This window comes from Amborella trichopoda, chromosome 12, assembly GCF_054954075.1.
Source record: "Amborella trichopoda isolate Santa Cruz 75 chromosome 12, AtrichopodaSantaCruz75HAP2 v2.0, whole genome shotgun sequence".
NCBI classification, from domain to species: Eukaryota; Viridiplantae; Streptophyta; class Magnoliopsida; order Amborellales; family Amborellaceae; genus Amborella; species Amborella trichopoda.
Window position 1 is genome coordinate 45,692,031 of NC_142347.1, and position 15,071 is coordinate 45,707,101.

A 15,071-nucleotide genomic window follows, 5' to 3' on the forward strand; every position below is an offset into this window, starting at 1 on the left:
TTTTTGAGCCGCCCATTCCTAAAGAGTTCATTCCTTTAAAAGTTAATTTTATAGTATAGACGCTTATGACCACACTTATGACCCTTCTCCCTCCCTCTTTACGCATGGCGATAATCGATAATAATTCCTTACTCCAATTGATGGCCCTAAATCTTGGTGTACGGGCTCCTAATCGAATCATTTTAGACTCAAAAGTGAAAAAATTATTTTATCTACTTGGTGTATTATAAAACCACGTGCTTATTGCACCAGCTGTAGATATAGGTATTCTAAGAATATGGCTCCACAAGCAATGGTTAACAATGGATCTCATACGTGGTTTCGCCAGAAATATCTATTTCCATCATTTGGATCCAAAATCTGGGGCAAATGTTTTTTTGAGAAAAAATATTTTCTCTATTGAGGCCAAACTAGAGAAATTATTTTTCTCGCCACAAGCTAAAAAATTAATTTCCCTATCAAATTTTCTAACAAAGCTAATTAAAAAATTAAAATGAACATATAGCTTGTTGGCACTCCAACCTAAAGCGTAATCTCTTTTATATATATATATATATATATATATATATATATATATATATATATATAACCCCACTCCCTCCCTCTCCCCCTATATATATATATATAACCCAACTCTCTCCCTCTCCCCCTACCCATCTCTTGCTCTTTCTTCTCATTCTTAAAGATCCCCTTACCTTTGTTTCTCATGTCTCTCTGTTTATAGAAATCTCTTTCTATTTCCATCTTGCTTTAATTATTTCCTTCTCTTTGTATCTCTACCATATTTCCTTTTCCAAATATATCTTGTATTAAACTCCATTTTTAGGTGGAAATGTATCTTCCATGTAGTATCCAGATGCTATTCAAAAAGCAAAAACTCACTATAGAGTTGAGTTACTGTTCTCGCTAAAACTCGAGGAAGCTATAAAACCGGGGAACAACTCACCTCTCAGTGCCCATAGACAAACATAGACTGTGGACATTGGCTACGAGTATCATTCCAATTTTATCCGTCCATTGGATGTGATATCAAGCTACTAAATTTGTGTAATTTATCTAGTTCAAGTCCCCAAAAAAAAAAAAAAAGAATTTTGTGATACCCTTCAAGCCATCAAATTTCAGATTTAACATCTAGGGGTGATTAGGGCCTCCTAATCTTAAAAATAAAACACTCAATGGCCATGAGCTTAAACTCTAGTGACTTGATTTATGTATTGGCTCCAACTTTATCCCAAGGTCATTTCCTAATGAAAAACAGTAAAACAGCATGGACATTGATAAAAAAGAACTGCACTCGAAGAGCAAATTTTCAATCTATAGAAAGCATAAGCATCGGTATCAATCTATCACAAAAAAGGCCATTCTCAATGATGTCATACACTTCAACATAATCATTTGTTCCTCTATTTTTTCTTCCTTTTACCATTGGAAAAATAGTTTATATTTTTTTTTTGAAAGTGGAAAAATAGTTTATATAACAATATCGACAACCAAATCTTAACCAATCATAGACAATAGAAGCCAAAAGATTATATACTTCAATGGCAGAACATTGTTAATTTTCTCCCTCGAGTAAAACTCTATCCAATAATATTTCTAGGAATCTAAATTTTGAGGATATAATCTCCTCAACCAAGCGACCACTTTCAAAATAGGAAATTTCTCATGCAAGATTGTTTAATTTTTGGACAGTCAAATCTAATTGATCAAATACTTTTCAGGCAATAAGTAGATCGCTAAATTTCATATCTAAAATATACAGTGTGCTCCAGCGATAGGGCGTTATATGTGCTCATAAATACATTCCTTCATAGATTATCATCACTTTGTAGATTAACACATCCCCTATTGTTTTCTCTTTAAGGGATTTTATATATATTCCAAGACGGTGTATTTTTAGTACAAGGTCATGAATACCTCTAGTTTTTGCTGATATATGAGAATTCTATGGCTAGGGTGTGTAAAACAATGTTTAGAAAAAAAATGGAGTTTGAGCTTGGTGGCACACCCAAATCACCAATTTTTTAATCTAAAAAGTAAGGGTTTGTTGATAGTCAAAATCATGACACCTATATTTTTTTTCAAATATTAGAAGTATTATAATATAAAAAAAAAAAAGTTTTTTTGAGAAACAAAAAAGCCTATTGATCTCATCAAGGAAGCCATAATGCCAACTAGGGTCATAGGAATGGATCTCTAAGTAAATGGGTATGAAAGAGAGAGATATATATATAGCCTCCTAGAAAGAGATCGTAGTTTCATGCATTTTGGGTTGATTAAACTTCCACTTCAAGAGAGAGAAATGCTCTTAGTTACTCTGAAGGTTTTATTTCCGGTGATAGTGTAATAGTGAAAAAGATGAAGTTAATAGACAGCGTTGCTCAATCAAGGCCTATTGGGAGTTACTAATAGTTTCGAATTCAAATTCAAATATTGAATGATTTGAATTTCAAACGTTGGAAGTTATTAATATTTTCGAATTGAAATTCAAATCTTGATTCAAATTTTAAATTTTGTATTAATATATACATTCTAATTTAGTAGGATAGTCATGGTACAAATTCTATATTTGTTACATAAATCCCTGCAATCAAGGGATTGGAACCTCTCGTACCTTCTACAAATACCTCTCATTTTGGTAATGTAATATCGAAAAATCATTCCATTTAAATTGCTCCAAATCTTGACATGGTATCAAAACTTTTTGCTTGCATCCATTAACCTTCTCCAAAGATTTGGTCGTGCAATTATTTTATTTTTCTCATGCAAATTTGCTTGCCCAGATTTTACATTTTGATTGTGCAATTTTTTGTTGCATGCTCCATTTTTTGAATTTTGCTAATGCAAAATTTTATTTTAAGCTTCCCTTTCCCATTCAACAGAAAGCTTACAACTATCTCTCTCTACATTTTGCATTTTACTCGTGCAATTTTTGGTGCGTGCTCCATCAAATGAGCTTTGTTATTGCAAAATCTTCTTTTTTTTAAATAAAGTTTTACCTTTCCATTCAATAGAAAGCATGCATCTCTCTCTCTGTTTGTTTCTCTAAATCTGTAACTCTCTCTTGGGTTAAACTTTATCTAGTGTGGCTGTTGTAACATTCTCTTTCTACATACTTATTTTTTTTGTGGCATATCACACACTCGACAATTTAGAAAGACTCCACACTGTTGTATTTTCTCTTTCCTCAAAGTTTTATGAGCCATGAGTGACAACATCACTATGGATTCTTCATCAGAAAGGCCAAATCCTCAATTTACATCTGACCAACACGTCAACTTTTATAAATGCTACAGGCAGGTAGTTCAAGTCACTTGGCCAATCTCGCATATAACATTTGTTACTCTACTTTTTCTTCATTCAATGATACTTGTGACCATATTGTATGTTCTCCATCATTTCTTTCATCTATAGAGCCTTCATCACCTATTAATCCTGTGAAACTGCTAAGTGGTAATTTTACATTTGTTCTTCATCTTGGCACTGTTATTCTTTCCGAACAAATAACTTTGCATAATGTTTTATATGTACTGTCCTTCTCATACAATTTACTTTATGTTCAAAAGCTTACCTTTGATCTACAATGCTCAATGACTTTGTCCTCCTACCATTGTAATTTTCAGGACCAGTTATCGAGGGCAGCGATTGGAGTGGGTAGAGAGCACAATGGGCTTTATATCTTTCATTTACCCAAAGCTGTCTTTGCATCCCAATTTACAATTCAATCCCCATGGATTTGTGGCATTGGCACCTAGGTCATACCTCTCATGCTCGCTTACGTTTTCTTATTAAAAAGCACTCAGATAATTTTTTTCTGAACAATTAAGAGTGTTTGGCTACCTTTGTTATGCTTATAACATACATCACAACACAAATTTTATACCATATCATGCCAATGTATATTTATTGGTTAACCTCATGGTCAAAAAGCACATTGTTACCGGGTCACGCCAATGTATACTTATTGGTTAACCTCATGGTCTAAAAGCACATTGTTTATATGACCTTGACAACCACAAATTTTTTACCAACATAGATGTCATTTTTCATGAATGTTGCTTCCCATTTTTGGAGTCTTCATCATCCCCATACCCATCAAACATTGTTATTCCACAGCCATTACCTGACTTTCCTACCAACATAACATTACCATACCCGGTTGATTCATTCCACATTGTTGAGCAGCCATCATGCCTCCCTCACCATCTACATCACCACATGTACCTCTAAATGCCCCCCGACGTTTCTACAGATCTCGCCAACCTCAAACTTATTTACAAGATTATCATTATTTCATCGTTGTACATTATCAATCTGCTACAACTTCTCCTCAACCGGTTCAACATGTTCTTCATCCTTTAGGTTTTGTCATCTCCTATGACAAACTTTCAGCATCTGCTACTATTTTTACCACAACAGAACCCACAACTTTCAAACAAGCATCCAATGATCTAAATTGGAGAGAAGTCATGAGCAAAGAGATAACTGCATTAGAAACCAATAACACATAGTCGTAGGTTGAACTGCCTCACGACAAAAGATCCATTGGTTGCAAATGACTCTACAAGATAAAATACAAAGTTGATGGGTCTATCGAGTATTACAAGGCTCGATTGGTCGCCAAGGGATATAACCAGAAAGAGGGGCTTGATTATCGCTCCTGTAGCAAAGCTTACAACTTTTCGTTGTCTTCTTGCTATTATTGCTATTAAAAATTGGTCTTTGCACCAATTGGATGTTCAAAATGTTTTTTGTACGTGGTGATTTATATGAAGAGGTATTCATGAAGATACCGCCGGGTTTTTCACGTAAGGGAGAGCATCGAGTTTGCCATTTGAATAAATCCCTTTATGAACTTGAACAGGCTTCTAGGCAATGGTTTGTCAAATTTTCAAACGCTTTACTAGCAACAAGATATATTCAATCAAAAGCTGACTATTCTTTATTCACCAATATTAATGGCAATACTTGCACATATGTCCTGGTCTATGTAGATGATATTGTAATCACCAGCAATGATATTAACAACATTAATATTATCAAGACATTTCTCAGTGATCGATTTCAGATAAAGGATTTAGACATTTTGACATATTTTTTTGGCATTGAGGTTCTCCGTTCTAAGAAATGAATTCTTCTCACACATTGAAAATACACCCTTGAGATTCTTCAAGATATGAGCTTTTTGGCTACAAAATCTGTTGCTTTCCCTATGGAACAAAATTTAAAATTGAATGCCAAAGCTGGACCTCTTTTAGACCCTATGCGTTATCGACTATTGATTGGTAGAGTTATATATCTCATAATTATAAGGCCAGATATTATCTACCATGTCCACGTCCTCAGCCAATTCATGAATCAACCTTGAAAACCACACTTAGATGCTGCTATTCTAATTCTTCGTTACTTAAAAAGGACACCTGGCCAAGGAATTTTGCTCTCTGCTAATAGTAATCTACAATTTTTTGCCTATTGTGACTTTGATTGGGCTAGTTGCCTAATGACATGATGCTCGACTACTGGTTACTGCACTATGTTAGGAGACAGCCTCATATCCTGGAAAACTGAGAAACAATATACAATTTCACAATCATCTGTAGAAGTGGAGTATCGTTCCATGGCAGTTGCATCTTATGAGCTTTTTTGGCTAAGATACCTCTTGTTGGATCTTGGCATTCCTCATAATGGCCCTATGCTACTTTGTTGTGACACAAATCAGCCATACATATTACTGCCAATCTAGTCTTCCATGAGCGAGCAAAACATATTGAACTTGATTGTCATCTAGTTCGCAAAAAAATTCAACATGGCCTCATTCATACTACTCATATCCCAACTGGTTCTCAAAGATCTGATATATTCATAACAGCTCTTGGAAAAGAGCAATTTCAGTTTCTTGCAACCAAGTTGGACATACTCGATGTTTATGCTCCAACTTGAGGGTGGGTATTGGGAGTTACTAATAGTTTCGAATTGAAATACAAATCTTGATTTGAATTTCAAATTTTGTATTACTATACACATTCTAATTTAGCAGGATAGCCATTGTATATCTTCTATATTTGTTACATAAATCCCTGCAATCAAGAGATTTGAACCTCTTGTACTCTCTACAAATACCCCGCGTTTTGGGTAATACAATATCGAAAATTATTTCATTCAAATTGCTCCAAATCAACCAAAGATCGATGAGGTTTTTGCCAATATAACCCAAAACTATAATCTTTATTGAGTTTGTGAATTTTCACTTCTACTTAGACATAGCCTTTAGAGGTGGGTGGCCTATAAAAATTGTGTATCATTAGTGTGTGATTTTTATGTTTGCTTTATTTCTTGTACTCCTTTTTTTTAATAACATTAACGTGCATGACGTTCTTGAGGGCAGGCGAGCGAGAGGTTCCTAAGCGCCCTACAATGTGACCTTTTGCATCAAGTTAAATCATCTTGCTGGCTGTATACTTTCTCCTTTATTGGATTCTGGAAATAATTGAAAGACAATAAGTATGTGGATTGCTATTTACATATAAGGGATATTTCAATTTTGTCTCTATGTTTGGATCTAGGAAAAAAATCAAGGCTTTACTATTGCCAACATTTAAGGAAAAAGAAATAAAAAGAAACCTAAGGTCGTAATGGTGGATGATGATCCAGAAGATGAGCACTTAAACTACTTTCTTGCGGGAGCATACTATACAGTTACTCCCTCGTGCAAAAGCGCTACTTGGGAGGACCTTTTTATTTGAAATTTCTAAGGTCTACCTGTGCATTATCAAATGATGAAAAGAAAAGTTCACCAATACTTATCTCACCCTCCAATCTTGGGATGTTATCATTTTAGGCACATATAGAATGTGATCTTGGAAAAAGAAAAAAGAAAAAAAGAAAGAGAAAAAATGTTAAAGCTAGTCAATAGTCACTGGGTACTCCAGGATTGTGTTTAAGAACCTGGAATCTTTTGACCTAGAAGATTCAAGATAATTTATGTTTGTGGAATGCTACTCTTGGAAAAAACTCTTCATCTTCACTATTTCAAGCTCTAAAAATAATATATCTTATAAGATGTTATTTAAAGTATCAATATGCAACAACTAACCAAGAATCTTAAGGGCTCGTAGATCCATCAAATTTGTATAACACAATGACAACTCAAATCATGCCAAAAATTGCAATTCCAATGTCAAAAGCTGGAAAGCAAGATTTTTAGCCCTAAAAAAAAGTACGGCTTAGAAAATATTATCTAGAATATCAATTTTTAAGTGTTCATAGCAATTATTACATTATTTTTAGAGCTTTACAAATTTCATATTTAGAGGTAGGAAAAGATAATCAAAACATTACAAGATTTCCCATATGCCTGATACGTATTTTAGGGAGAGATTATGAATTGCGATTTCGCGTTTTTTATTTTTTCCTTTAAATCTCACCCGTTTTTTCGGATGCACTCCAACCAAAAAAAGAAAAACGTGAAGTCGCACTTCATGATCTCTCCCTAAAATACCTATCAGGTATATGGAAAATCTTTTGATAATCTTTTTCTACCTCTATGAAATTTGTAAAGCTCTAAAAATAAGGGTGCCGTTTGTATAGAGCCGAGGCTCTAAACGATCAAAGTAAAGCACACCTTCAAATAGTGTTGAGAAATGTGGATTCAATATTGGAAATTTTTGTGATAGCTTTAAAATATATTATCATCTTTAATTATAAAATTTAAAACGTCAAAAATAGTATAGATCGAGCAGATATATAAAAATCTTGAAAATTGACGGTCCAAAAAAAGCGTTACAAGATGCACTATTTTCAAAACTTGAAATCCATTTTTTTCTCATGTGCGTGTCTCTTGATGTCGAGATGATCAATTTGGGGATATTTAGGCATCCAAACAACCTCTTGTAGTGAAATTTTTTATGTGGGTTGTAATTTGATTGTTCAGAACCTATGCTCTATATCAAGTTTTTCCATTTGTATAAGGTCTCCCCTTTATGCTATACAAGTACAAGTTTAGTGGAATATTTAGTTTCAATTTTAGAAATCTATGATGGCTTGAAAATCTATATTTAATTCTAACTAAAAAATTTTAAATTTCAAAAAAGTACAAATCGAACAGATCTCTAGACACTTGAAAATAGACAGTCTAGAAAACTTATTACAAGATGTGTTGTTTTTAGACTTCTTTTTGGTTTTTTCTTTACATCTATACATCTAGAGATCTTGTTTCAATAGGCACTATTTTTAAGTCATGAACTTGTGTGTGTTTTTTTTTTATACCCATATATCTCGAGATTGAGATGATCCCTTGAAAAGTTTTCCTACTTTGCAGCACTGAATGTGAAGGTGCACATTTCTTCGGTTGAAGCCTTATATACACTTTTTCCCATAAAGTACAAACCTCAAAATAAAGGGTGTGATTTGTATAAAGCCGAGGTCCAAAACAATCAAAGTAAGGTCCACTTTCAAATAATACAGGATTATATTGTTTCAGTATAAGAAATCTTTATGATGATCTACAATTTATTTTTATATCTAATTATAAAATTTAAAGATTAAAGTATAGATTGATCTCTTAACACTTAAAAATCTGAAAAACTGACGATCTAGAAAATATATTACACGATATATTGTTACCAAGACTAGAAATCTAGTTTTTCTCATTTCCATACATCTAGAGATCAAAATGATCGAATTGAAGGTTTTTCAACATCGAAACAATCCCTTCTAATGAATTTTTCAGAGCACCTTAGTTTGATTGTTTAGGGCCTCGCGCCCTCGCCCTTATGTAAACTTTCCCAAAATAAAATGCTTTTTAAAAAAAAATTAATTAAATTGAAGAGAATAATGAGCTAGTCAGAAAAGTTTATATAGATCCTAGGTTCTAAACAATCAAATTGGAGCCTACCTCAAAAATTTTATTAGAAGATGTTGTTTTGATTCTCAAATATACTCAAATTGATCATCTTGATATCAAGATGCATGGACATGAGAAAAAAAATGGATTTCAAGTTTGGAAATAGTGCATCTTGTAACACATTTTAGGACTATCAATTTTTAATATTTTAAATTATTCATATATCTGCTCAATATATAGTATTTTTGAAGCTTTAAATTTTATAAATAAAAATAAATATATATTTTAAAGCTATCACAAAGATTTTTAATAATGAAACAAAGTATCTCGATACTATTTTAGGGTGGGCTCTAATTTGATTGTTGAGAGCCTCGGCTCTATACAAACCGCATCCGTCTATAAATGCCATTTGAACGACGATTTTGAAGTCCGCCGAAAAATTTTCGAGGGCTGCTATTCTTCGCGCTTTCTTCTTCCAAATCCTTTCTCGCTCTGCTGTCTCACACTTCTCAGTGCTCAGCATTACTCTTCTCTCTCTTCCTTCCAAATGGTGAGTCCTCTATTTCTCTCTCTAACTTTCTTACTCTAAACTTATATATTTCAATGCTAATCGTTATTTCTCTTCACATTTTTGAGATGCCATGATTTCATTAAGTTGGATGGCTTTTAGGGCTTTCTTTTCCGTAACCGATCACATTTAGGTTATTGTTGGTGTTTATGGCTCCTCATGCTTTGATTTTTCTCTCTGTTTCTTAGATTTTCAAGCAATTTGAAAACCAAGAGTGGCCTAAATTGTGATTCCTTGATCTTCTTATTGGCATGTGATTTGTTACTTATTTGGGAATGATTTAATTGTGAACAGTGTATTCAGCCTTCTAGATTTCATACTTTTTTTTTACTTTGATCATATCTTCTGCATTTCTGTTGCTAGGGTTTAGATTGTGAGTAATCGAGTATTTTAACTATAATTGTAAATTATCGGATAAATATATTAGCCATCACATTGTCAGTTAATTCAAATAATCATCATTAAATTATTATTTATTAGTGCTATTATTATTTATTGATCCATGTGTGAAGATGTAGTTATGAGGGCAGGGTCTTGGCTTCCTGGAATTGTACAAATAAGGTTATTTAGATATTTCAAGGTATGGAAAACGCCATTTGTTTGCTGATGGATAAACTTTCAGACAATGGATGTGGTGGCATTTCTTCATTCTAGATCTCAAGCTCTTCTGGAATGTAGATATAAACAATTATATATTTATGAACAATAACCAAGGTGCTTGATGTTTGAAAGAAAGAGGATGTATGCATGTGACGAAGATTCAATAAACTGTATATTGAGGAATAATTGATAATAATTTGTGAGGGGCGATGATGATTATTTTGTGTTGAGATACAAGACGATTTCCAATGGTATTGTGGATATACCCAATTAAGACTCGTTTGGACAATAATCTATGCCTCTGTTGTTATTGATACAATGCTAGATTCCCACTGGTCTTTGGCTGAAATCTTAAAAGGCAGAAACTCCTCAATTAACTGATGCCTCTCATTCAGAACATTGTATCCACAGTTCTGGAGGAATGTGTGAGGTTTGTCTTTACAGCCATTCCAAAACCATGTGTTGGCCGTGGCTGAAGTATGGATTGAACCTTGTTATATAATATGGATATGGATTGGACAAGTATGGCTGAATCTGCTCCTCCATTCCTCTACTCTCAAGATGCATGATAAGATGTGGCAAAATTTTACGATGGCCTAAGACAACCCACCTATTTTACCCAGGCTTGGGACTGGTTAAGGGAATGTTTAAGGTCCTCACCCTTCTTAGATCAAAGAATAAGAGCTGACATCAAAAGTCCAAAAGGTGGAGAGAGGTTGTTTTTGTGAAACAAAAAAAAATCATTGAGATGTTTTAGTTGGCTACAGTTTGGTTTAGTCTTGTTATAAAAGTGTATAGTTATTATCGATAGTGCATCATGTAGAATATGCATGGTTATCAAAGACCGGACTAAACCACCTACTGGTGTCTTGGCCAGTCTGGTCCAAAGTAGAAATTGAGTTTCGTAAATTAAAGCCAATCAAAATCAATGTTTTATTGGTTTTGGCTGTGCCGACCGGTCGGTTTCAAGCAGCTCAATGGGGCAAACAAATTTGGGCAAACGTTTTTGTAATTTCTTGCATCATCATCATCCGAGCCTCATCCCAATTATTTGGGGTCGGGCTATACAAATCTTGTTCATCCATTGCGCTCTATCAAGGGTCATATCCTCAGTCATGCCACAAGTTACTATATTTTTCCTCACTGCTTTCATCCATGTCCTTTGGGGCTGTCCCCTTGCCCTTTTAGAGCCTTCCACTTGAACCAAATCACACTCCTAACCAGTGCTATTCCAGGGCGGCATTGCACATGACCAATCCATCTAAATCTACTTTCCCTTATTTTATTGCTTATTGGAGCTACCCTTAGGTTCTTTTGAACGTATTCATTCCGAATTCTATCCTTCCTTTTCTTGTCACTCGTAGAAGTAGTAGGCAACCTTGATTCTAGGGGGGGAATCCATTTCCCAAGAAATGTATTGAAGAAATTAGGAAGATCCCAATTACCAAATTTGTGGATTTGTCTCCACTTGGTTTTATATGTTGCTCCACATTTTATATGGTTTTCCATGTGTCTTGTTTATCCTCTCTGATATCTATATGTTCCCTATATGCTTCCATTTATTTTCTGCTCACCTTTGGGACATGATTCAAAGCCATTTTCTTGACATTCTCTCAATGTACTCCTTGCATATTAGGGAGCGTGCCTCTTTTTTAATTGGGTCCGGTGGATTATTAGGGTAGCACTATGGTGCCTTTATATCACGTTGGACTCATTGAATGTGGCTATGTAGGAGTACCTTTCACCATGAACACAGAGAAACCATTATGAAGGTGATATGTGGGTAAACTGAGGTGAATTGTTCGAGGTTTAGTTGGTGGGTTTCCTTTCGGTTCTGTAGTAACTGTAACTTGGAATTTGGATGATTGTGCATTTTTATGAAGTGTAATTGTTTATATGGAAACTTGTTTCTAAATGTCCTGGACATGATTAGGCAAATGCTGCCGGAACAGGTTCATCTAGCTGTCTAGTTGTTGACAGGGAGATCCAACAATAAATACAAGAATCAAAGATTTACTTATCGAAGAACAACTTGGGAAAAAGAGATTCGAATTTGCATTTTATATTTACTTATCAAAGAGCAACTTGGGAAAAAGAGATTTGAATTTGCATTTTATATTTTATAGACTATCTGGTTTCAAGAGACTATTTCCCTTCTGAAATTCAGATTCAAAGTGCTTTCTGGAGATTTTTTTATGTCTTTCAAGTTTCTAGTGTTGGGCTCTCTCTTGGGGAATGAGTAGATAAAGATTGGCTAGAGCCAAATTTACACAGATTCGGTTCTTAAAAAACAAGAAACATGACTTAAAAGGCTGAGTTTGGTGAAGAGCTTCATTTTCTTTTATGTCTGCACTCTACAATGCTCCCTGAATGCATATTTGGGGTGGAATCCAATCGCAAATGATTCAGCTAATTAAATTGTCTGATACAGACTATGGGGATGTGCATGAGTGACCCATTTCCTGTAGATTCCAGAATGACAAGTGTTTTATTGAGTCTGTTGTTATTACTGTTCATTGCAGTTTGAACTGTTTGTTGATGTTTGTTTTAGAGTGTAATTTTATTTTTGACCCATAAGAGGAAAGGGAATGAAATAATTTTGTGAGAGGCATCACTTTTGGCAATTTCAAGCCATCCACATTGGGAAGTTCTTTATTAAAGGATAATTTCGCATCATAGAGTATTTTAGTTGTGTCATTTATTTTTAAAATGCATAAGCAAACTATTCTTAAGAAGTAGTGACTTTCTCAAGACTTTACTTAGAAAATCTCAATTGGTTTGAAATAGATCTTGCAGTGAACTCATAATAACTGAAGACTAATGCATTTGACCGGATATATTTATGCATATATAAATACATTTATTCATACATTGAAATCTGTAACAGAAGTGCTTTCCAAATAAAAATACAAAAATAACTCCAGAGATTAGGCAAATTTATCTGTATTAGAATAAAGAAATTGTAAATTTGAACGTGACCAAATGGTGAATAACTAGTGGTGCGTCATTGTTTCCAAGAATGATATCCACGATATTGAAGTGACAGGATTTCGGGTTCTTCTGCTCTCTGTGAATCTCAAATGGATATAGATGAAAAAATGAAATTGAAATAAACCAATTTGAACAATCTGATATAAGATGATTCATCAAGACTCAAAAGGTTCAAATGTGGAGCCTATGCTGCATTTTTTAATTACAATGATGGCTGAAGATTACTTTCTGAAGCCAGAAGTGATCATTGGGGCTTTCTTTAATTTGATGATAGCAGTTGTACTTTGCTGTACTCCATCAGTAGTGATATATGGGCTTATAATATGTTTGACTATTTGTTGTCAATTAAAGTTGTTGTTTCTTGTGGATTATATTTCAATCAACTGTGAGCCTTTTTGTGGTAATAGGATGGACAAGACTCAGAAGATCCAAAAAGCACTGCTGATATGACAGCGTTTGTAAGTTTCTCCCATCTTAGTTCGCCATGTAGCAAAATTCAAACTGGTTTTTGTCATAGGTTCTTTTTGTCCTTTTTATTCTCTTTTTGAGAGCAACGATCTTTCCACCATATTTTTCTTTACCCAAATAAGACCTTTTTTCACATCTGTTCTCCAGGTTCAAAACCTCCTTCAGCAGATGGTGAGTTCAAGTGTTAACTATCATATAATCAGATCCCTTTATTAATAGCTTGATAATTGGTATCTTTTTTGTGTGTTTATCGTTAACTTTTTTCTATGTTTTTGTTTGCAGCAATCCAGGTTTCAGACCATGTCTGACTCCATAGTCTCAAAGAATATCCTTTTCATTCACACATCCGCGTGTGCTTTTGTTACAGGGAAAGTATACCTTGCACTGATATATGGTACAGAGCTGGGCAATCCATCTGTTCTCAAGACAAAAGGTGGAGATTAACTGTATCCAAGTGAATGTCCAACATGATGGATAATTGTTGATCTCCACCATTTTTCATCAAGAACAATTTGATGGATATCTGAGCGATGTACCACAATGTACCGCATAATATCCCTGTGTTCTTTTTTGTTAGTTTACATTTTCATTTTCCATTTGATATTTATTGGATTCTTAACTGCAATGCACTTGACGAAATGGGAAACCGGATAGATGAGCTAGAGCAGAGCATTAATGACCTGAAAGCTGAAATTGGCGGAGATGGCTCTCCATCTCCATTGCCTCCTTCCAAAGTTAAACAGGAAGAGACCCCCAGTGGCTCATCTTAAACTTGGGTGATTTTGGATATTATGTTAAACCAGATTGAGTCCATCATTATGTTATACCATATATCCTCTTGGAACACATGTGAACCTCATTCTAGTTTGTTGGTTTACATTTTATTTGCTTCTCTTTGGATGGATATATTAGAGAAATGATTGCCTAGAATCATAGCTATTTGAGACAATTGAATGTGGACCATTATTGAGCCTTGAAATTTCCCTGGTTGTGAAGATTATAGTTATAAATGTTTTTTAATGTGGCTTAGGTTTTTCTGTCTTCTTTTCCATTACACGATTTTGAGGATTGTTGAATTTCTAACTCACAATTCTACTACCAATAATAAGGCTTGAGAACCGCTCTTTTATAGGATGGTTGGTAGTATTTCTAATTTGAACTGAGATTATTTTAAATTTTGAAGTTCCATAGGTTTTAAGTTGGACATATGGAAAAATGTGGCTGTCTAGATAGTTTTTGGAATTTTTAGTCTTTGGAAAATTTCATAAGAGATCCTATAGGACTTTTTTCCACCCATGTGTGTAGGATTTTAAAGGATCACCATTAAAGTTGGTACAGATATTTATAAAAGCTATCGTATAGGTGTGAGATTTGATTTTTCTATAGATCCGTGTCAAATTTAATGGTGATAATTTGAAGTCCTACACACATGAGTGGAAAAGAGTCCTATAAGATCATTACTCTTAAAAAAAATCCTTCATATTTTTTTCAAATTTTTCCCCAAAATACCTCCTGTCCATAACTTGTGCTCATTGGAATTCTAGTGTACTAAATGAAAATCCAGAGGGTAGTTCGAACTCTTTAATCTATCATTTGATCTTT

General features: G+C 34.1%; 1 protein-coding gene across 1 annotated transcript; it reads left to right on the plus strand.

Annotated features, from left to right (window-relative positions):
- The first annotated feature begins 9,273 nt into the window (after positions 1-9,273).
- Positions 9,274-14,448, plus strand: HSBP (heat shock factor binding protein). Its single transcript, XM_011625513.3, has 5 exons — positions 9,274-9,392; positions 13,409-13,459; positions 13,617-13,640; positions 13,752-13,794; positions 14,100-14,448. The coding sequence occupies exons 1-5, from the start codon at positions 9,390-9,392 to the stop codon at positions 14,237-14,239; spliced, it is 261 nt and encodes an 86-aa protein (XP_011623815.1). The 5' UTR covers positions 9,274-9,389; the 3' UTR covers positions 14,240-14,448.
- The last annotated feature ends 623 nt before the right edge of the window (positions 14,449-15,071 follow it).

What these genes read in the sequence shown, in the direction of transcription:
- HSBP (XM_011625513.3), top strand. An exon ending in AAAACCTCCTTCAGCAGATG is followed by an intron (nt 13,641 to 13,751) that starts GTGAGTTCAAGT and finishes TTTTGTTTGCAG; the next exon opens with CAATCCAGGTTTCAGACCAT. An exon ending in TGACTCCATAGTCTCAAAGA is followed by an intron (nt 13,795 to 14,099) that starts ATATCCTTTTCA and finishes ACTGCAATGCAC; the next exon opens with TTGACGAAATGGGAAACCGG.